Source organism: Mus caroli, chromosome 7 (genome assembly GCF_900094665.2).
Source record: "Mus caroli chromosome 7, CAROLI_EIJ_v1.1, whole genome shotgun sequence".
NCBI classification, from domain to species: Eukaryota; Metazoa; Chordata; class Mammalia; order Rodentia; family Muridae; genus Mus; species Mus caroli.
The window spans coordinates 102258034-102281050 of record NC_034576.1 but is presented as its reverse complement, the minus strand read 5'-3'; the positions used below and the strand labels follow the sequence as shown (position 1 = coordinate 102281050).

At 51.2% G+C, this 23017-nt stretch overlaps 1 protein-coding gene across 4 annotated transcripts in view; it reads right to left on the bottom strand.

Annotated features, from left to right (window-relative positions):
- Positions 1 to 23017, bottom strand: part of Arrb1 (arrestin beta 1) — a 73467-nt gene that overhangs the window by 7887 nt on the left and 42563 nt on the right. The window contains exons 1-14 of one of the 4 annotated variants that reach the window (XM_029479370.1): positions 19642 to 19822; positions 17205 to 17235; positions 15595 to 15655; positions 12224 to 12268; positions 11285 to 11481; positions 10534 to 10593; positions 9805 to 9872; positions 8118 to 8253; positions 6907 to 6991; positions 6439 to 6511; positions 4622 to 4759; positions 3229 to 3312; positions 2272 to 2295; positions 756 to 826 (exon numbers count right to left, since the gene is read on the bottom strand). In XM_029479370.1, coding sequence (XP_029335230.1) covers positions 756 to 826; positions 2272 to 2295; positions 3229 to 3312; positions 4622 to 4759; positions 6439 to 6511; positions 6907 to 6991; positions 8118 to 8253; positions 9805 to 9872; positions 10534 to 10593; positions 11285 to 11481; positions 12224 to 12268; positions 15595 to 15655; positions 17205 to 17235; positions 19642 to 19697 — 1129 coding nt within the window. In that variant the 5' untranslated portion in view covers positions 19698 to 19822. Of the gene's footprint in view, positions 1 to 755; positions 827 to 2271; positions 2296 to 3228; positions 3313 to 4621; positions 4760 to 6438; positions 6512 to 6906; positions 6992 to 8117; positions 8254 to 9804; positions 9873 to 10533; positions 10594 to 11284; positions 11482 to 12223; positions 12269 to 15594; positions 15656 to 17204; positions 17236 to 19641; positions 19824 to 23017 lie in introns of those variants that run through there. The other 3 variants (XM_021167486.2, XM_029479371.1, XM_021167487.2) reach the window with 3 other exon arrangements.

The window sequence follows — 23017 nt, the reverse complement described above, 5'->3', positions numbered from 1 at the left end:
AGTGGGTGGGAGGGTATGGGGGACTTTTGGAATAGCATTGGAAATGTAAATGAGGAAAATACCTAATAAAAAGTATAAAAAAAAAAAAAAAAAAAAAAACTCAACTAATGCCGGGTGTGGTGGCGCACACCTTTAATCCCAGCATTCGGGAGGCAGAGGCAGGCGGACTTCTGAGTTCAAGGCCAGCCTGGTCTACAAAGTGAGTTCCAGGACAATTAGGGCTATACAGAGAAACCCTGTCTCAAAAATAACAACAGCAAAAAAAACCAAACAAACCAAAAAAACCCTCAACTAATATGGGGACTGAGACATGGTTCCACAGCTAAGAGTACTGGGTCTTCTGGTTGTGGGTTCAGTTCCCAGTACCCACAGGATGTCTAACAACCATCTGTAACTCCAGTCGCAGTGGATCTGACGCCCTCTTCTGGCCTCTGAAGGTCCTGTATGTATATAGTACACAGGAATACATGCAGGCAAAATACCCATACATATAAAATAAAAATAAATATTTTTAAATAATAATAATTTTTAAAATTAAAATCCACCAGTGTGGCTTGTCCTCCACTCCGAACCTCCCTGTCCCGTGGAGAATAGGAGTCAGGGCTCTCTGTCCCCTAGTTGGGTCAAAAGCGCAGAAGACTGGGAGCTGGGGAAAGGGTGATTCTGGGCTGGAGGTTAACCCAGAAAGAAGCAGAGCAGTGGGATAACAGGGAGGCTGGTAAACCCCACCCCAGTGGCCCACAGGTCCTACTCACCTTCCCGATGTGGGGGCTCCTCCTTAGGCTTGGGGTGCATTAGGGTAAAAGGCAGTTCCACGGCCACATCACTGAAACACACACCCCATCCAGCGAGCTCGGTGAGAGTCTCAGAGAGAGAGACCTGCTGCCCTGTCAGTCTGAGGCCTGGGGAGACCATGGGCTGGGCACCATGCCCGCTGGGGACTCACACCATGGTCAGTGGGTAACCAAAGTGGCCTGGGGCTCTGCCCATCTCAAATCATCACAGCCTCTTGACACCACCCTTCCCAATTTTCTCCCAGTCCTGTCCACCCGCCTCTCTGCCACCCACAGATTTCAGGAACTGAGGTTCAGAGCTGTCCACACTATAGGCAGACTCTGACACCTCCTGTGTGTGCATGTGAAAAAGCTGGTCACCAGCCATTGTTGGTGACCAGGCCTTCCCTGACACTGTCCCTGGAACACAGGTTGAGGACAAGAACAGGCGTTTGCATGATACAGAGTGTACCAAGCCCCTCCTTAGAACAACTCCTGCAATCCTCTTCACTACAGTCCTATTATTATGATGCCCTAGGCTTAGGTACTCAGAGATTAGCCTCTTGCCTCAGGCTGCACAGCTATTGGCAGTAAGTGCAGAAAGACTCTGGCTCAATCACCCATCCCCTTAACCACTGGATGATAAACAGAATTAAAAGACTGATTAAACGTAGCCCTGAAGGCTCCTCACTGCTAAGGGTGGCATATCTTAGCAGAGCCTCCCTAAAATTATGAGTGTCTCCAGAAAACACAACCACATCTTACTGGTCATGTTGCCAGCTGTGAAGGGGGAACAGCCTGGGTGTGGTGGACTGGTACAAGCCAGATACAGTCAGCTTTCCATGAAGCCATACTGGAGGTGGCTGGAAGGACCTGGGCCTCAGCCTTGCTAGGCTGTGACTAGTAAGGACACTACTGTCTCCCTGCTGGGACTCCAGTACGCTGCACAAGCCTGGCCACAAGTCTGGACTCAAACTCTTTGCTGCTAGACACTGAAGAGATGGAATTGTCTCTTGATTCACTCAGATCTCATAGGATGAGTGACACAGTCATTGTGTGACAACAGGAGATCACACAATCATGTCTGAGACACACCCACCCCTATGTGTGGTCTGGGAGCAAGGGTTATTGACCACAGTTAGCCATGAATTCTCAGTGGAGTAGACGTCTGAAAGTCACGAAGGATGCATCTCTCGAACATCCTAGGACTCAGGTCAGTAATGCCGATGCCCCTACTAGGGGCCACTGCCCGTATCACTGTTGTCTGCAAAGGTCCTGTCACTTGAGTGGGATGGAAAGCAGTCGAGGTGTTCTGCTAGAAGCCACATCCCCCAGTCTGTCCTGGCAGAGTTCCTGTTGCAGCACATTCCCAGACTGAAATCTGAAATAACCCTAGATCCTTCCTTCCCTCTGGGTACCCTGTGGTTCTGATCAGCTGGGTCTATGACCCCAGGACCTCCAGGAAGGTAGACAAAGCAGGACAAAGGAGGGGCTTTACCTGGATGCAAGGTCTCCCAAGAGGCTGAGTGGACCAGAGGAGGCAGAAGAAGCGGTCAGGACAGAGTGCAGAGCGGGAGAAAAGAGAAAGGACATTCATTCACTGCTCCGCCACCCCACCAAAGGACACACTCCCAACCCCTGGGCAGCTGACATCTCTTCTAGGGCACTGAGGGATGTGCTTGCAGAGCCCCTGGACCCCAGAGTCTTCATCTGTAAAAACTAGTCTCCCTGCTTCCAGGTTATCTAATAGCAGAAGGAAGACTTTGGGGGATCAGTAGAATGTGAGAAGACTGTGGGTCCTGCAAAGTCACAGAACACAAGACTGTCCACGGGGCTTAGAATTGTTCTGTTATGTAAAGTCAGTGTTAACACTGCCAGCCGCAGAGACAATATTCTTTGTCAGTCCAGGCTGACCTCAAACTCGCTATGCTGCCAAGAAAGGCCTTGAATGCCCGCTCTCCTGCCTCTCCCTCCCAAGGGCTATGACCACCTTGCACCATCCTTGGCTTGGAGGCATTGCCCTAACTAATGCTACTTAGTCTGTCAGCAGAACTAGTTAGGCTTCATTTTTCCCCATCTATAAAATGGGAAAGTTAGCCAATTAGGAACCCCCCCCCAATTCAGCTCTGGGTTTTTCGGTCTCCGAGAGCCGTGTGTGCGCACTGTGTCCTGAGATGTGAGGAAGTCAATGTAGCCCGAAAATCACAGCACAGTCTGAGGACACCCAGATTCATATAGGCTGTACCCAGTCCCCAGAGCCAGACTCGGGCCTAGGCTAAGGAGCAGGAGACAGGGATAGAGATGGAGGAGAGGAGGAGCCCCAGCCAGTGGAGAAGAAGTCAGAGGAGGGGAGAGAAAAGCAAGTCCTTAAGTCTCGCCTCCTCAATGAGAAGATGCAGCTAAAGGCCAGGCAAGCAGGTGGGACGAGCAGGGGTTCTAAGACAGCTGGACTTACCCGCCCCGGGATACCACCAGTTTCACCTTGACTTTATAGGAAACGATGATGCCCAGGATTTCACGGTTGGCACCTTCCCGCAACCTGCAGGAAGACGGGGAAGCTGGACCTTGGGGCTCCTTGGTGGGTGGAATGTGGTAGACATTGGCATATGATGGGAGGCACCACTGTCCATCCATCTCCTGAGCCTCCAGGTCCAACAGTTAGGAAAGGGAGCTGAGCCCTGTGCACTGGCACTGGTAGGCCTGGGTTCTGTTTATGTCCCTCTTTGTGGTACTAGAGATTAAATCCAGAGTCTCATGCCTGATGGGCAAGTGCTCTACCATTGAGCTATGACCCTAGTTCCTTGGGTTCCACATCTAGCTATAAGATGTCCTTTCTCTGTAGCCCTAGTGGACTCTCCTCCCTGCCTTACCAGTGCCACACAGTGCAGTGAGAACAGGCCCTAACCGCCCTCCCACCACCTACTTCTCTCACACTGCTTATGCTCGGTAGCCCACAAGCAGAAAGAGCCACACTGAGGGCTGAGAAGCCAAGGGTAGCTGGGAGTCGGGGTAATATGGGAAGGATATGCTAAGTAGATACCTCATGGTGGGATGTTGAGGGCAGATCAGGTATAAGTCCGAGTAAAAGGAGGACAAAGAGCTTGTTGGTAAATGGGAGGCCTATGAGGGGTGATAATGTGATTGTCTAGCCTGAGCCAAGTCTGAGCGTGGGGAGCGTGGTCTCGGAATCAACAGACAAAGACCAAATCCCTTGCAGAGAGCCAGATATCATCAGAGGGGATGAAAGTCCCCCACAACTGTCTGAACTCTTCTAGGGTGGGACAACCCTGAAGGCTCAGTGATGCCCATGGACCAAATGGCCTAATGGTGCCTCATGTGGAAGGACCCCCATATCTATACCCAGCTCCCCTCTTTTCCCCAGCCTCTCTAGGCCCCCATTTATCTCCTTCCAGTACCCTTCTAGAAGCGATTCTCTCCCCTCCAGCCTTGACGGCATCAGGGACACACCCCAGTCTGTATTCAGGACTTTGGGCTAAGAGCTGCCAATTCTTAGAGAAAGCTTTTCTGGTTGTGTCCCCCAGAGGCAAATGATGGGACCTGGTTAGTCTTTGGCTGGGTGGGTAGGAGTAGGAAGAGAGCCTCCCTGGGTAGCCACACTCCAGGGGACTGGCCCTAGTCAAGACTTGGACAAGAGCCTAAGCCTCATCCTCATGGTGGTGGGCCAAGAGGGTAGGACCCCGTCGTGGAGAGGGCACCAGGGGCCTGGGACTTAGTGGCTCTCACTCACAGCGTGCTGGGACTTAGGGGCGGGCTCTCACAGCGCCTGGGACTTAGGGGCGGGCTCTCACTCACAGCGTGCTGGGACTTAGGGGCGGGCTCTCACTCACAGCGTGCTGGAAGCCAGATTTGTGTCTTCATGCTTGAGCTTCCCGTCGAGGGCGAGTCCCCGCTTCTCTCGGTTGTTGGCTAGGAAGGGAGTCAGTGTATAGACCTTGCAGAATGTTGAGCTGGGTGCCACATTGTCACTGGGAAGTAGAGAGGCAGCATGAAGATGACTCTTATCACAGCCAGCCCTAACCCAGCCAAGACGCCTGGACTGGCCCTGTTCCACAACGCCCTCTGCCAGCAACCCCTATCTCCCAGATGCAGGCAACCACTTGGGCTGAGCCCAGCTCAAGCAGCCAGCCCACTGCCATGGGAAAGAGGAGAGGCCCACCACACACAAGCAGGACTAATCCTAAACTAGGCATGGTCACCATGCACACTTAAATAGCACACTTTAAAAAAAAAAGATTATTTATTTTACGTATATGAGTACACTGTCCCTATCTTCAGACATACAAAAAAAGGGCATTGGATCCCATTCCATGGTCGTGTGTCACCATGTGGTTGCTGGGAACTGAAATCAGGACCTCTGGAAGGGCAGTCGGTGTTCTTAACCACTGAGCCATCTCTCTAGCCCACACATTTATTTTTAGTTTTTATTTAATGATTAAGTTTTTATTTGTGTGTGAGTGTGTGCGTGCATATGTTTGTGTGTGTGCCTCCATGACTGTCTGTGCACCACTCACATGCAAGTGCCCTCATTGGCCAGAAGAGGGCATCATATCCCCTAGAACTAGAATTACAAGCTGCTGTGAGTAGCCTGGTGTGGGTGCTGGGAAATGAACCCTGGTCCTTTGGAAGAACAGCACGTGTTTCTAACTGCTCAGCCATCTCTCCAGCCCACGTTTATGTTCAAAAGTATCACTGCATACAAACCATGAGTAAATGCCTGGAAGCCCCCACCTAGGTTCTACCATTGAAACTTTACTTGCTGCAGTGTGTATCTATCAGTCATGCACAGGAACCTCTGTTGTTCTCTTTGGCTGGTGCTATTTTATCCCCCATCTCCCTTCTCAAAGATGAGACAGATGTGTGCACCTGACACTGGGACAGCCATGGAATAAGACCTAAATTTGCCTCTCGAAGGGAGCAGAGCCGGCCACATCTCAACCCCAAGCCCTACCCCACAGGAAACCATGCTCACTGGAAGGCCAGGCAGCTACCCTTTCTCTAGACTGCAGATGCAAATATGTGACAGACTATGACGTTCCACTTGGGGTTAAATTCTCTTCTGGCTCTGGGTCATTCAACATACCCCCCCCCCAACACGCACCAGAAGTCTATGCCTCGTGGCTGTAGGTTTTATTCTTTTTTTTTTTTTTTTTTTTTTTTTTTTTTTTTGGTTTTTCGAGACAGGGTTTCTCTGTATAGCCCTGGCTGTCCTGGAACTCACTTTGTAGACCAGGCTTTATTCTTAATCAACAGTGAATTTGAGAATATCCAATAATGCAAGAATATTTGGTTTAGTAATAACAGCTCCATCTCTAGAATATTAGAAACCACGTCAAAGTGGCAGGTGCAGTTGCTCACACCTATGACGTCAGCGCTTGGAAGGCTGAAGTAGAAGGATTGCCCTGATTCCAGGCAAGCTCGGGCTACATAGTGAGTTTCAGGCCAGCCTGGTCTCAAAGTGAGACCTGGACTCAAAGACTGAAACAGGAGCCAGTGAGGCTACTCAGCACTTAAAGGCACATGCTACGTGAGTCCTACCCCAGGACATCGCTCTGCAGGTTGAGAAGAGATGCCTGGGCCTGGACTCAGAGCTCCCCTTTGTCCTGTCTAGTCCCACCTGTCCAAAGTCAGCTTCAGACACACTTACTCAGCCTCCTCCATGGCCACTGGGCACTTGTACTGAGCTGTGTTGAAGAGACAGATGTCTGCATACTGGCGCACTGGGGAGAGAGGGAGCAGGGGAGGTGGGTACATGAGTCAGGGGGTACCTCTCAAGATAGACCTCAAGTTCCCTGTGGTAGGTGTACTTGCTTAGATTGAGACAACAGACAGCATTTATCAAAGGCCACCACCCCAGACTCCACCCACACAGAAAACCCCATCAAAACCCAGTCCCTTCCATGACCAAATCTTTCCTCCCAGAACAGCTTGACCAGGGCCCAGAAAGCCTATGAAGGGTATGCAAAGCGGTAAACCCACTGCCCCAGACCAGCTTTGAAGCCACTGTAGGCTGACAGCAGACCCAAGCTTCCGAAGCTACTAATGGTAGCATCTCAGGCTTTTAACAAAGGTCACACCTGCAGCTATCCCAACCCTCGGTAGGATCCCCAGCTACCCGAGATCTTGATCTTCTTCACAGTCTTGTTGGTGTTGTTGGTGACGTGGACGTTAACGCTGATGGGTTCTCCGTGGTAATAGATCTGTGAGGCAGATGACAGGAGAGCATGGACAGGGACACTGAACTCTGCCCCCAGCTCACAAGCCACTTCCAACTGAGATAAAAGTGTCACAAAACTACCAAGCATATGGACCTTCAGTACCACGGTGGGACCTTTCAAAGATATCTGTATTAGAAGATGACATTCCTGCACTCGGGGGACTGCTTTGCCAGTCAAGTACTTGTGTTGCAAACATGAGGACCTGAGTTTGATCTTGTAATCCCAGCACTAGGGAGGCAGAGACAGGAGGATCCCTGAGGCTCGGTGCCCACCGAGTCTAGCCTAGTTAGTAAGCTCCAGGCCAATGAGAGACTGCCTCAAAGGAGGGGGATGGCATTCGTGAGAATGATACCTCCAAGGCTGTCCTCCAGGTGTATACACACACACACACACACACACACACACACACACACGTACCCGTGCACACTCACATACACACATAGGAAAAAGAAGCTGACATCCTCAGCTCCAGTCCCATTCTGACCACCAGCTAAGACAGCAATAATAGCAATGATGGTGACAACCATTGCATGACTTTGGACAGGTTATGTGAGATGCTGTTTCTCCTTTATCCTATGTGCAGGCTTGAACAGAGTAAGGTCTCAAGTCCCTGTGGGTTCTGATGGTCTGGGTTCACAGACACATTAAACTCTAGACGACTCAGAGAAAGAGAGGAAAGGCTAACCAGCTACTGGAGGACCTGCTCGGGATTCTCAGGGACCACCTTGTCCAGGCTCTTGTCTTTAGCTACCCCAAGAAGGAGGGGCACACCCATACCCCAGTCACCTGGCTTAGAGTCACCTGACTTCAAGAACTTTTCACCTTCTAGCTCACTGATAAGGGTAATAGCAAGATGACGCTGAGTCCTGTTCCCCATCACCACCCTGCTGACTAGCTGGGCTTCTCCCTCCAGACTGAAACAGGCAATTATAAGAGTGTAGGAGGAATGGCCAGGACCCTTCCATTGCTCCTGTCCCATAGGTGCACATGCCCACCTCTGCCAGTCCTTTGGACCCCAACAGGATTCCCCAAACCCTCAAGGACAGTCCAGAGACACTGGGACCTGAGGGATAGTAGAGCTGGGGACAATGGGGTCTGGGCCTCTTACCTCCTTATCCAGTGACGCCTCAAGGTGTAGGGGCTTGTCGGACATAAGGAACTGTCTGGTAGTCTCAGCCGTGGGCTGAGGGCCAGGTCTCTCAGGGGCATACTGAACCTTCCGGATGACTAGCCGCACAGAATTCCTAAGAAAGATGTGTGGGGAGAAAGACAGAGTCACCAGCCTCTACTCTCTTCTCTGTAATACCTAGACCCCTCTCCTGTTCAAGAGTCTACTGTAGCTCCCCACTGCCCACTGATCACAGAGGTTGAGTTGGAGGGTTTGTCACCATGTGACTCAGTCCCAACCTCCTCAATTCTGTCCCTGAGCCACCCGACAGCAGCACTTCATTTGGGTCTGCGTGTCCCAGTCCCCAGCATGATGGTAAGAAAGGGCCTATTTTTTACTTTGTGTTCCCCATGTCTCCTAATAGTGTAAGCCACTGGAGGATGGGAACTTCTTGCACAGCTGGTTCACTACCATGGTCTCAGCACACGGGCCAGTACCTGCTGCCTGGCAGCCTTATCTGCTATGTGGAAGCATGCAGAACTGACAGGCCCTTGTGGGAGGTGGAGGGGGGGGGTCATTATGGGATGTTGATTCAGCCAAGAGGTGCAGGAGAGTGAAGAGGTGATTCAGTGAGACCCACAAGTGAGAGGGGTTCAGTGGAGATCACAGGGCTTAGGGTAGAAGCAAAGACGGATTGAGCTGGCGAGTATGACCTGGGGAAATTACCTCCCTGTGCATCTGTTTTCTCATTTGTGAAACAATAACAACAGCACTTAGCCCTCAGAACCCCGGGGAAGGTTAAACCACATCTGTCCATTACTGTGAACATGACCGGAACTAACTAAGCCTTTGAGAACTGACAGCTATTGTATCAGTATGACTCGTGAATCTTGGGAGTCGACTTAAGATGCCCCATTGGGAGAGGGTGAGGGCGGTGACTCTCGGTGTTTCCTGCTGTTCATTATTCTGCTCAAAATCCCTCTCATATTCCATAATGCCATTAGGTCTCCTTTGTCACAGATCTTAAGGGGACAGACACAAGAGAGGAGAGTCTTTCTCATCCCCCCCATACAAGAACAACCATGCAACAGATGAAAATGCTTGTGATACTTCTAGTCGCCACCAGGTGGCGAAGTCATCCCTAAAGAGCTGGTGGGCACCCCTCAGCAGGCTGACTTAGGATGCAAGGGCATCATTGTCAGGTGAAGGCCAGGAGGCAGGAGGTCCTGAATCCCAGGACCCCCAGGAAGGGCAGCCATGAGAAGTCAGGACCAGCAGTTTTGTCCCCCTGTCTGCCAAGCACTGTGGGAAAATGTTCGCTCTCTGAGCCACACTGAGCACACTCTGAGCCACACTGAGTCCCCTCTATGTTCACCTTCCTCCACTTCTGTCCCTTGTTCAGATCTGTCCACGAACACAGGCTTCACTCCTGCTGAGGGCCTCCCAACCACCCACTGTTGAAAGTTAACTGAAGTTGGGGGTCTTTCTAATATCAACAGGCTGCAGGCTGCAGGGGTAAGGCAGAGAGAGGTAGGGATGTGAGAGAAGCCTGGCTCACCTCCTCCAGGAAGCTCACCATGACCTGACAGATTTCTAGACCCTTCTCACAGCAAAGCCTCTCCTCACTGCTACCCCTTCGACTCCTCTCATTGTCCTTCCTCCCTTCTCCCACCAGTATCCTGCCTACCTTTTGTGGATCTTCTCCTCCAGGCTCTCAGCACAGAAGGCCTTGACTTCATAATCCACACCACAGGCCTGTGGAGAAGGAAGGGCATGCTGACCCTATGGCATTGGGGAAGCAAGGTCCCCAACCACCCTGAGGACTCCTTGTCATGAATCTGAAACCCTGGTACCCAATGTTCACTTTGTCTCCACGCGGCCCCTGGCGCAGCTCCTTCCACTGGAGGGCTCCTGTGAGCCCACCAGCCAACCCCAATCCCATTTGAGACTCCTGCTTCAGTCTGGGTAGTTGTCCTCAAGATAGCCACCAGCAACATGACGACCCTGTGCTGGGTGTCACAGAACCTCCCTAACTCTAAAACAACGTGAAGGAGTATGCTCATTGCCTCTGCTTTGCAGATGAGAGAATGGAGTCTGGGGACTGGGACCTGCTCCTTCCACCCCTGTCTAAGCTTCAGCTATACCCTCTGTAAAATTCAAAGTTACCAGGGCCTGTGTGAGGCCATGTGTAGGAGCTCAGAATTTGCTGGTCTTGTGCAGTCAACACCAGAGCCAGCACAAGTGACTTGAGGGAGCCTGTGAATGATTGGTTACCCAAGGAACATCAGCCAGGCCTGGGCCCAGGCAGCTCCCACAGGAAAGGGAGTTCGAACTGTCCACTACCCCATGCGGGGAAAACCAGGACCCTGGGGACATGAGAGTCTGGACCCGAGATGGCCTTCTTGGAGTGACCTACCTTTCCTGTGTCCTCAGGCCCAGGCTGCAGTGTGACTGAGCATGGAAGGTTTGGCGGGATCTGTTCAGGAGACAAATAACATGAGCTAACCTTTCACCTCTGCCTTGTCTCAACCGACACACCTACGTCGCTACTATACACCCATCAGACCAGTCCCCCTGAGGACAGACCATCTCTCCTTCATCAGACCAAGTCCTCTGAAAACAAGCTGTATCTTTTCCATCAGACAAGGAGCCCCTGAAAGAGACTGGCTCTCTCCTGGCCAAGCCATATCACACTATGTCCCACAGAAAGTCAGGGCAGGCTATGGAAGATGAGAATTCAAATGCTCTTCACCTCGGTTCTCAACTCAGCCTTGCCCCACGGTCATGGAGCCTCAGAAACAGGAAGATGTGGACTCCAGAAGCATGGGGTCTTGGAATGGAAAGGAGGCATGACAGTGGATGAGCAGGGCATGTAGGCAGCCTGTCTGAAGGGACGTACACAGGGACCCAGGGCCAGGCAGGAGTTCTTCCTTCGCTGCAGCCATCCCTGGCCCTTCCTTTTTCTAGTAACTTAAATGCAGGAGGGCCAGAGGAGCAGCCTAGAGGTTAAGGTGGAGTGTCCACAGTGGGCAGACTTAACAGGTAATGTACAGGACAGCGCCTGGGTCCCAGCTGGGTGAGCTAAAGCAGCTGCCCTCCCGGGTTCCCCATGAACCAGCCCTGAGAGCATCCCAGAATGCTCCTGGAGTGCAGGAAGGCGTGCTGACCTCAAAGGTGAAGGGGCAGGCATGCTCGCCCAGCTTCTTGATGAGCCGCTCCTGTAGCCGTGTCAGTGGCTTCTTGTCCTCAGGGGCCGGTGGGAAGGACTGCACATTGGCCACAAACAGGTCTTTGCGAAAAGTCAGACCCAAGACATCCAGGTCTTCCCGGCCATACCGGAAGGCGCAGGTCAATGTCACGTAGACTGTGAGGAGCAGGGGAACTGAGGAGGGGCCTGGGAGGGTAGCATACAAACCCCCTCCCCCAGAGCTCCAGCTGTAGCCCTGGGGTTTGCATATTAGAGGTACAAGCCCATCCCAGGTTTAAATAGAATGAGTACATTGCCTTCTAATGCAAGGTGCCTTCAAGGGCAGCCTTGATGTGGTCTCTTAGGAAGGAACCTCATGATGGCCCTCCCTCGCTCACCCCAGTCCAGGAGTATGGAGGAGCAAGAAGGATGGTTAAGCAGTCAGACAGCCATGGTAGTTGGATTAGATTGGTGGGCTGGGGAGCGGGGCAGAGAGACAGCCTAGAGGGAGGCCCACAGAAGGATGGGTCTAAAAGGCGGGGTAACCTCAGCCCAGCCTAACCCTAAGCGTGTACACAGACCTTTCACCTTTACCATCTATAAAATGAGACCCTCTCTCCTGTTCCGCTGTCATCCTCCCTCCCCCAAGCCTTGCTGTGTTTGTTATTGATGGGGCTGGGCTTGGGGCGTAAGCTTTCATATGGTGAGCAAGAAGCAGGAGACCTCTGCATCAGAGGAAACCAAAGTTCTTCGTGCGGTAAATGCACTGGTTCATTTAAGGAAACGGGAGAATGGACAGGGAGGCGCCATGGGATTCGCTGAGAGGCTGCCTAAGCATCAAGGCAGCGTGCTGATGTCACTGGAGAGCAGAGGATGTGGAGGCTACGGGCATGCTGGGAGTCGGAGAACTGCAGCTTACCTCGCCTTTCTTTGAGATACTCAGGATCCACCAGGACCACACCATCTGGGGGAGACAATGAGCAGAGTCCCCCTGCGTGACCTTCTCAACCTGAGCCCCGACCATCCACTCAAACCAAATCCCAAAGGCAAGCAGGCTCACTGTCCATTTGAGCACAGCCGTCTGCAGGGTGTGTTCCTACTATCAGAGCCATTGACAGCTCTATGGGAAAACACAGCTACAGTCTCAGCCTATAGAACGGGGTTTCGAAGAGTGGTATATATGAGGTGGCCCCCTAAGTGCATACTGCCTAGGGACATCATGGTGATTTTAGATTGTGTAAGCACACTATGTCCTCCACACAGTGACAAAACCACATGAGGACATTTCTCACAATTGCCATCATTAAATGACTAATCTCGCCAAGAGGCTACTAACTATGGTAAATGGCCTTGAGTCATGTTAGGCCAGCTTTGTAATAAACAGACTCTGCACCAGGCTTAGGATCAGCAAGATTTTCAGAGTTTCCTGAATGGGGGGGGGGGTGAGAGGGGTCTATGAATCAGGGGTTCTGGTCAGTCTCTCAGGGCTCATGTCACAACCGTGTGCCAATGTGCACATGGGTAAATTCTGTCACCCATAGAAGTATTTGGACAGCCCCTGGCATGTGTGAGCCCAAATGTTACGGTTTGCATTTTAAATGTCCTCCAAAGGCTGATGTATTGAAAGCTGGTCTCCAAAGCAACAGTGTCTGCCTTGGGAAATGATGGCTCACAGGGCTCTACCCCAGCAGGGAATTCAAAGCTTAATGGGTTGCTGGGAGGTGGTGGGCACCGTAGGAGATGGGGCCTGGTTGGAGGAAGAATGTCAACACGCCTTGAGGAGTGTGTTTGGTTCTCTGTCCCTTCTTCCCTCTCTGTTTTCCAGTCATTGTGAAGGACACAGCTTGCTTCCTCCACATGCTCCCGGTCATGACGTTCTACCCCACTGCAGTGCCACAACACTGAGCAACTGTGGGCTGAGACCTCTAAAGCCATTGCCCAAATAAGTGAACATCTTGTCACAGCAATAAAAATGACTCACCCACAGTGGAGACAATGCCTCTCACAAGGGCTGTCCTTGGGAGCAGAGCATCTGGCAGGACACAAAGAGTCCATCTCAGCTGAGCACCCCAGGAGGCAGGAGCACTGTCCCAAGGACCATCACTGTCATCCACGTGTGCGTGCTCACGCACACACACACACACACACACACACACACACACACACACGTCCCCACTCTAACGCATAACCCACCCCTACAACTGACTACTCAGAGTATTTTAAGAAACAGACAGTGAGGGGGCTAGAGAGATGGCTCAGCCGTTAAAAGCACTGACTGCTCTTCCTGAGATCGTGAGTTCAATTCCCAGCAACCACATGGTGGCTCACAACCATCTGTAATGCGATTGGATGCCCTCTTCTGGTGTGTCTGAAGACAGCTATAGTGTACTCATAAACATAAAATAAATAAATAAATCCCAAAGGGGAAAAAATGAAAAGAAAAAGACAGACAGTGAGTGTCTTGGCCCAGGTTATAGGGATATCGCAGTCCACCCTCGGGGTCACCCACCCCCTCCAGCATGCTTTTCCATTCATGATGGGCATCACCTATATGCCATGTCCTGTACTGACCGGGCACCAGGAGCTCAGCTGAGGGTAAATACAATGTCCCAGTGAAGGCACATGACCCTCCAGCAGTGTTTCCTCCATAGGGTCAAAGGGGATGACTTGGAGCCTGGCCCCACAGAACAAGGCAGGGTTAGATGGCCAAGAGACATGACAAGACAGCTGGAAGGGAAAGTTCAGCTCAGTGGCCAGAGAGGAGGAGAGGATTCCCAGAGCTGGTGCAAATATTCCATCAGCTGGGCGCTGGGCCCTGGGCTAGCACCAGGTCCCTGCCCCAGATGGGATGGCGGAGGGAAGGGAAGACAGGACCAGTTCAGAGAGAGGGCAGTGTCATAGACAGAAGGTTTCTTACTGAGGCAAATGAGCAAGCCTGGACCATGCCCTAAGAATTCATTAGGTCCTGAGGTCCTGCAGGGAATCTGGCATGGATGAGGACCCTCCAGTGCCAATGTGTGTACTGGAGATCTAGTTCTCTCCTCCTCTCAGCTGTCCACAGCCTCTGCTGTACTCGGGTTATGTTCAACACTGGCCCTCAGGGAACTCTCAGGAACCTCTGCCTGAAGCCGAGCACAGGTGAACCCAGGGCCTCAGAAAAGTCAGTTCTGGAGAAGATGCAAATAGTGGGACATCAGAAGGCCTACAAGCTGTCCCCAAGCAAGGCTGGAGAGGTCAAGTAGGTGGTTCTGTTCCAGGTCCTAAAGGAAGGGGCCTGGATCAAAGCCAGCACCTTCAGCTTGTAGCCCTGTCAACACCCGTAGGCTCAGGGCCCGAGGCTTCCGCTTATATTCCCAAAGCTCTTTTCTCTATGAGCTGAAACCTGCTGCTATGCTTTGCCCTCTGGACTCTGGCACAGCAAGGGTCCCTCTTAGCCCAAGGACGGTGCACAAGAGCACAGCATCATCTCTAAGATGACTTCTGAGGCCAGTTTCTTCACCAGGCCTCAGTTTGAATCACTGTGACACTCACCCCCCTTTTTTTCATGGTCATCTTTTTAAGAGAAATAACAATGTGGGCTCAGTGCTTCCATTTGTAAATCGGATGACTCTGAGCCTCCCCATACAACAAGAAAAGAGCCCGTGAGACCAACGTCTTTCTACAGAAGCAGCTGTTGTGAGCATGGGCAATTTACTCCCATGGGGTCATTTAGCACATTGTCCTAACTGTGGTGGTGGTAGGGGTAGTTCTTGTATCTAATGGGCAGGGAGCAGGGATGCTGGCAAACATCCTGCAATGTCCGGGGAGACATCTGCTACCAACTGAGAATAATACAAACCAAGATGGCAACATTTCCAAGAGATAGAAACCCTGAACTCAGCCAAGCCCTTGGGAGCCCATCTCAGCTGTGACACAGCATCTCCGGCAGAGTCCCATCTAGGTAAGAACACTCCCTGTTTCAGAAATCCTAAGAAAGATTTCCCTAGGAGACAGCAGAGACAGAGGCTAGAATTTCGACTCACTAGCTTTGTGACCTGGAACAAGTTGCTAAGCCTCTCTGTGCCTCATTCTGCCCAGAAAGCAGGAGTTATCACTGCTGCACAGCAAGCCTTATGTAAGATGTGGCTGCTGCTGTTCTGCTCCTAGCCTTGGAGCAGTCAGAGGCCTCTGTCTTGAACAGGGAGGAGCTGTCCAGAAGCCTGCTTCCTGAAGCAGGAAGCCGTGCCTACCCATTCTGTGTGTCAGAGCTCTGGAGATAGGGCTCTCCCTAGCCCGTCGACCAGCACTTACCCACGGGGTCCACGAGGTCAATGTGGTCCACAAAGTCCCGCTTTCCCAGGTAGACAGTGAGCTAGGGAGGAGAGGCACAAGAGCGTTAGTGGCTGTGGAACAGCAGAACACAGGACCCTACCCTGAAGCCAGCGCTGGCCCCTACACATTCCTAACCCTTACTGGAACCACAGTAAGATACGACTCCTTGCCCCAAACCTAATATTAACAATAATAAACCTTTGAAAAGTTTTAAACACCTCTGCCTCCCAAAGCCCTAGGAAAGAGTTGTTATTCTTCCCATTTTAGAGACAAACACATTGAGGTCTAGGGTGTTCTTCATGCCAAACACCACTGAGGAGTTGGGGGCAAAGCTGCAAGGGCAAAGCAGAACACAACAGGAAAGTGAGGTAACCTGGGGAGGTTTGGGGGGACAGGCAGACAAGCCAAGTGCTCCCTGCAAGTGCTGACGCTGTCTCTGGACTCTTCAGCTCTGTCTCCCTGCACCAGGCAAGGTGTTGTCTCTGGGGCACTGAGGAGTCGGGGAGCTAGCTCCCTAGCCAGTCACCGGCCAGAGAACAAGGGCCCCGAGCCAGACCTAGCTCCACTGAGCTGGGAGCACCATCTTAGATGTCCCCTGGTCCTCAGCCTTGCCTCAGTCCTGACCCCTGCATTCCGTCCTGTTTCTCAAGGGTGACTGAACCACTCAGCCCTTTTGGCATTAGGCAGCCTCCAGCTGGGACTGTTCACACAGTCCTTAGCTTAGCCACCCCAAAACGCAAACCTAACAGCTGTGCCTTCTGAAAACCTTTTAGCCATTCCTCCGTGCCTGGGGGGTAAGGATGACAAATGGCTTTCATTCTAAGTACCAAATCTAATTGACTGGGCCGAGATGCCTGGGGCCCTGGATCGCCAAGGCATCCGAGATAGGATGGATCTCCGCTCAGCAGGCAAGGCTAAAGATGATTAGTGATGCCTGCTATGGACACCAAATGGAGAAATGGAAGCCCCCATGGCAACCCAGTATGTGTAAGCTGCTATGCCCAGACACGGGACACTCACTAGCCTGGGATGCCCCGCACTTCCTTGAACTGAAAAAAAAAAAAAAAAAAAAAAAAAAGCCCAGGCCCTGATGGGTTTTTCCAGACTTTCAAAGAAAGGTTAATACTCCTTAAATATTCTACAAAATAGAGACAGAAGGAACATTGACCTATTCATTGAGCTCCAGGACAGCCAGCTAACCCCTGAGAAACCCTGTCTCGGAAAAACTGAAAAAAAAAAAAAAAAAAAAAAAAAGAAGCCCAGGCCCTGAGAGCCCCTGGGGAAAAGGGAACGAAACGAGGTGACACCATGACATCTTGACACCAGGGGACTCAGGGTCATCCCTGTGGCCAGCTTGCCCCTGTTTCTCACACTCACACTAATGTCCAACCCATCTCTCCCCAGCTGGGGCTCCCTGAAGCCCACACAGCAAGTTTCCGCCTCCCTCTTTCCCTTCCCATTAGGATGGAGGGCTCCTGAGGACAGAGCTGTGTCAGTCAGTCCTAGACAGCTAGCCGTGCCTAGGGAGGTTCCACAGAGGAGCCCGGAACATGGGGACAGTGAAGAGTCGGCACACAGCACAGACTCACCTTTCCATTGGGGCTTGCCTTCTTGAACACTCTATGGAGAGAAAGAGAGGTGAAGCCAGGGTTAATGGAGTCAGTCCAGCCAATCTCCTGCCTTGACTGCCCTACAGGCAACCCAGGGTGCTGCCCGCAGGTCTCCTTCAGTCCTTCAGAGCAGACTGAGGGAATCTCACAAGTCCACCCGGATCACACACAGGAAAAACCCTCAAACACCTGGAAGGTGCCGGTGATCCAGCCTCACCTCTTCCTGTGTCACCTCCCACCACTCTTCCCTAGTCATCTACCTCACTGCTCTTCAGTCCCTCTGTTTCTTGCTGCTCCTTCCTCCACCAGGCGATTCCTACACAAGGCCTTTGCTCTCAAAGTTTTCTTATCCTACTCTCTCCTACCCTGGATGTTCTTCCCAAATAGCCACTGCCTTCAACCCCCCGGCTACCCCAAGTCCCCAAGACCTTCTCCTGATTCCTTCTTTTCTTCCCAGCCCTCCCTCACCTGCCACAATCTCTACTTCATGCCTCCTCTGCCACCATGCCCACCCCACAGAATAGATGAGTCCCAAACACACCCAAGAGCACACACCTCACTGCTGTAGGGACAAATAGATATTAAATTGTTAAATGATAACAGGTGGCAAAGAGCTCAATAAATATTCGTTGAACAGATAAGTACGTTGCACAAGAAAGCTGGGGAAGACACCCCGTGCTCACACAGTGGAGCACTGGGTGTGAAGTCAGATATCAGTGGAATCCCTGCATCTTCAAGAGTGCAACTTGCCTTCCACAATAACCATGTTGCCCTCCCAAGAGCTGTATCTGGGAGACTAAGACTCCTTCACTGTCACCCAGCCCGTCCAGCCATTACTAGGGAAAGATAGAGACCAAGGGATGAGGAAATGTATTGAAAGGAGGAGGGTGAGTGGGAAGAGAGGAGAGGGAGAAACAGGTATAAAAATAAAAGATGAACAAGAGACGGGGAGGGGGGGGGGAGAGCCAGGAAACAGAAAAGATGGGACAGACCTGGAAAAAGCAGGCTACTCCAGGGCAGCAGGGTAGCCCCAATCCTTCCCAGTAGCTCATCTGCAGGCACTGTGACTCAGTGGGATCTCCACAGCCTTGAGCCTGCCTCACCCTCCCTCCTGGGGCCCAGGGAATATGGATGGGTCTGAGCATTGCCTGCAAAGGAGAGCTTGGCCCATCATTCCCTCCAGCTCTCCCCTAGGGCCCTGGCGCCTCTTCTCCTCATTAATATTTATCAGGGTTGGGAGTATGAAGATGCCACAAATTGGCTGGGGTGTGATCATTGTTAAGGTAGGGGGGAACTGCAGACCACCTAGTCTGAAGCAGCAACTCCTCCAAGCTAGGAGCTAGGAGCTCCATGCTTCTCCTGTGGGGTCAGAGCTTTGCTCGCCTCCAGACCTTGGTAGCCCAGGTTCTGAGGGAGAGGGAAAGCCATTCCAGTGGCTGCTGGAGGATGAGGCACACCTAGCTAGGGCCAGGAGGAACACTATCCACCAAGCAGGAAGAGAGGGAAGGAAGAGGGGGAGGGAAGCTTTAATGAGCAGCTAATGTATCTAGTAGAATAGATACATTCTAACTCCCACTTCACAGGGGGAAGCTCTTAACTGGGGGCTCCTTCTGACGCATTAACTTGCCCAGGAGCACGGCAAACAAGGGGCTAGGTCAGAATCCAGACCGGCTTTTGCCCCGGCCCCCTCCCGGGTCTGGTGCCTTAATCCAACCCACTGTTTCCTAAAACCCGCAAAGGCAGGAAGAACAGACAAGAGGGGAGGGGAAGAGAAAAAAGGAAAGGTGGCTGGGGTAAGGGGCGGGGTTCAGGAAGTACAGCCATCAGTGGGGAATGTCCTGCTACCACCTTAGTCAGCACCAGGGACCACCTCCTTCAGGAAGCCAGGGCTCTTGTGGCTTCCTCAAACAACAGCAGCTGCCCCGCTCTCTGAGTGTTTTGTTATTCCCCACTCATTCCTGTAAGCACATTTCCCAGGGCAGTGCTGCTCCTGGACAATCCCATTTCAAAGATGCAGACACTGAGGCTCGAAGAGGTCATCCTAGTCCACGACGCTCAGCCGGACCATCCCAGTAGCCAAGCACCACCACTCAAAACTCCACCCACTTCTTGCCCCTAACAGTCGGAAAAGAGACTGGCGTATTTCAGTTTCCAAGACCCCACCTTTGCAACTCCACACAGACCTCTTCTTGTGGCAGGCATCAATTTAACCTAAGCCCACAATCCCAGCCACCCTTGCAGGTATGAACAGCTGCATCTGGTTCACCCACAGTCTTGCCCGTGCCCCACAACCTGAGTCTCAGTCACAGCTAGATCCCCCCAAAACAGGAAGGCCAGCAGCGCCCCTTTGGGTTAAGGCTCAGGATAGCTCAAGACAAAGAAGGGGGGGGTCATAATAAGGAGGCCAAAATCTCACGGGAAGGATGAGCAGGCAGGATGAGCTGGGGCCGGAGCGGGAAATGGGGACGCCATTGGAGCCTCAAGCTGTAGCTCCCTGTCTCCACTGCTTCTTCTGGGGCTGCAGGTCCTCCTGGCTGCGAGGCTGTCTGTGCGGCTGCTCCATTGTCTCTGTGGACCAGCTCGCTCCGCTTACTCAGGGATTTTTCTGCTCCTCCATCCTTTGGGCTCACATGTGACTCACACTCCAACCCTGTTTCTACCCTGCCTCTCTCAGCTTCCCGCTGCTAACTGACTGAATGGCCTAATTCCAAATTCCCAGGAGAGGAATCTGATTGGTCAACTTTGATTAGGTATCCCACCCCCTGGTCCAATCACCTATGTCCGGGAAGTAACCTGTGGTCCATGAAGCAGAAGCAAAAGAGGCTTGGGTGATAGTTACTGCCCAAGCCAGAGGTTGCAACTCACTAGTTATTTAGGAAGTCTATGATATTATGGGATGGGGAGATGGCTCGGTGGATGGCTTTCCTGCCTCACAAGCATGAAGGCTCCAGTTTGGATCCTCAGTACCACATCAAAGATGGATATGACAGCGTGTACCTGTAACCCCAGCACTGGAGAGGAATCCTGGGGGATTCTCTGGCCACACAGCCTGGCCTGCGTAGAGAGCTCTAGGTTCAGAGAAAGCCCCATGTAGAGCGAAGATCTTGTTTCAAAAAATAAGGTGAGGAATGAAAAAAAAAGACACCCACAGTTGACTTCCAGCCTCCACATTCAAACATGCACACACGTGTGCACAAACACACATACACTATACACATGCACAGAGGTCTTGGTTTGATTTGGTTTAGTTTTTTGGTTTTGGGGTTTTGGGGCTGTTGTTTGTTTTGTTTCTTGAGGCAAGGTATTACTATGTAGCCCTGCCTGGGCTGGAACTCACAACGGAGACCAGGCAAACCTTCAGACTCACAATGGTTCTCCTGCCTCTGCTGAGATTAAAGGCATATGCCCCTATGCCTGACTATTTGGGGAATTGCTGGTTTGTTTGTTTGTTTGTTTGTTTGTTTGTTTTTCAAGACAGGGTCTCACTATGTAGCTCTAGCTGTCTTGAAACTCACTATATAGACCAGGCTGGCCTTGAACTCACAGAGGTCAGCCTGTCTCTGTCCTCCAGCACTGTGATTAAAGGCATGTGCCACTACACCTGGCTTTATTTATTTATTTATTTATGGCTTTTAAAGAACTGGAATGGACCAGATCATAGAAAAAATTGCTGCAGGCAACAAAGACATAATAGATAAGTCTTATGGGCACCAGTGTTGATTCCCTGTGGGAGTACCAAGCATCCTGTAGAGTTAAGCACCCAGGGCTTGTTCTGACGGATGAGATGGGAGTACAAATGACACGTGACACATGCAGGGAAGAAGCTGCACATGAGTCCCCAAGCTCTTCAGACTCGTTCTCTGTGGCTGCTATTACAGTGTTCCACAAAGCCAATGGCTTCAAACAACACAAATTTATTTATAGTTCAATGCTCCAGAAGTCCAAGGTGGGCCCCCTTGGGCTAAAATCAAGGCCTCCGGAGCCCTTGGCTCCTCCTACAGGTTCTAGGGCCAAATCTGCTTGCTCCCCTCTCTGGCTTCCAGAAGGTTCCTTCCCTGTCTCACAGCCTCCTGACTCCACCTTCAAAGCCAGCAGGAGAAGGCAGACTTCTCACTACAGTGCCTAACTCAGAGTCGCTCTCACCCTCCTTATAAAGACCAGTGACACCTCACTGGGCCCATCTGCATAATCCAGAATGATCTCTCTACTATAAGGTCAGCAGATTAGGAGCTTAAAGTCCACCTATAACCATGATTCACAGGCTCCAAGGGTTAGGGCCCAGACATCCTGGGGAAGCATTGCTTTGCCTACCACACTGACTTGCTTCTATAGCTAAACTCAGAAGTGATCTAGATTTTCTGCCACATGATAGCAAAGACAGAGAGCAAAGACAGGTCTTGTCAGATAGACAATTTTAAAATTCGGAATCCTGAGGTGTGTGTTCCTGCAGCAGACCCGCTGGGAACCAAGCAAGGGGATGCCTGCGTTGAGCAGGTCCTGAGACTCACATGGAGGATCTGAGGGAACAGAATGGCCAAAACAACTTTGAAAAGAATAGGACAGAATTGGAAAGCTTGGACTGCCCAATTCCAAAACTTACTGCAAAGATACAGTGATTAAGAGGGCTGGGGAGATGGCTCAGTGGTTAAAAGCACATACTGCTCTTCCAGAGGTCCTGAGCTCAAATCATAGCACCTACATCATGCGACTCCCAGCTGCCTGTAAGTCCAGCTCCAGGACTATCTGACATGTCTGGCCTCTCCAAGCACCTGCGCACACATACTCAGACAAACACATAATTAAAAACAATAAACCTTTTAAAAGTTAGAGTGATTATGGTTCTATGGTACTGACATGTAGACATATAACTCAATAGAAGGTCATTAACAGTACAGAAACAAACCCATATATTTGTGGTGATTTATATTGATATATATTCAAATTACGGCATTATATTTATGCCTTTTTTGACAAGAGCTAAGACAGGGAAGTGAAGAAAAATAACAATCTTCCTTCTTTCCTTCTTCCCTTCCTTCTTTCCTCCCTCCCTCTCTTCCTTCCTTCTTTCCTTCCTTCCTTCCTTCTTTTCTATGTATCTCAAGCTGGTCTCAAACTCCAGGTCCTCATACCCCAGCCTCTCAAGTTCTTGCATTGTAGGTGTGAGCCAACACACCTGCTAAAATATTCTTTTCAACAAATGACAGAGGAACTAGATATCTACATGCAAGAGAATGAAGTTAGACCCCTACATCACACCATACACAAAAGAGACCCAAAATGAACCCAAGACCCAAGCATAAAAGCTACTGCCGTGAAACTATTAAAGAACTATTAAGTGTGTAAATCTTCATGACCTTGAGTTAGGCAATGATTTTTGTTATTGCTGTTTTCTGTTTTTGTTTTTGTTAACTAAAACAAGGTTTCTCAGTGTAGCCCTGGCTGTCCTGGAACTCACTCTGTAGACCAGGCTGCCCTCAAACTCAGAGATCCGCCCACCTCTGCCTCCTGAGTGCTGGGATTAAAGGCATGGGCCACTGCCAACCAGCAGGCAATGATTTCCTAAATCTGGCACCAAATATACAAGCAACTAAAGGAAGGAAAAATAAAATAAATATCTGCGCTAAAAGAGTTACTATCAAGAAAATGAGTCAGGCAGTGGTGGCGCACGCCTTTTGTCCCAGCACTCGTGAGGCAGAGGCAGGCGGATCTTTGAGTTCGAGGCCAGCCTGGTCTACAGAGTGAGTTCCAGGACAACCAGGGCTACGCAGAGAAACCCTGTCTCGGGGAAAAAA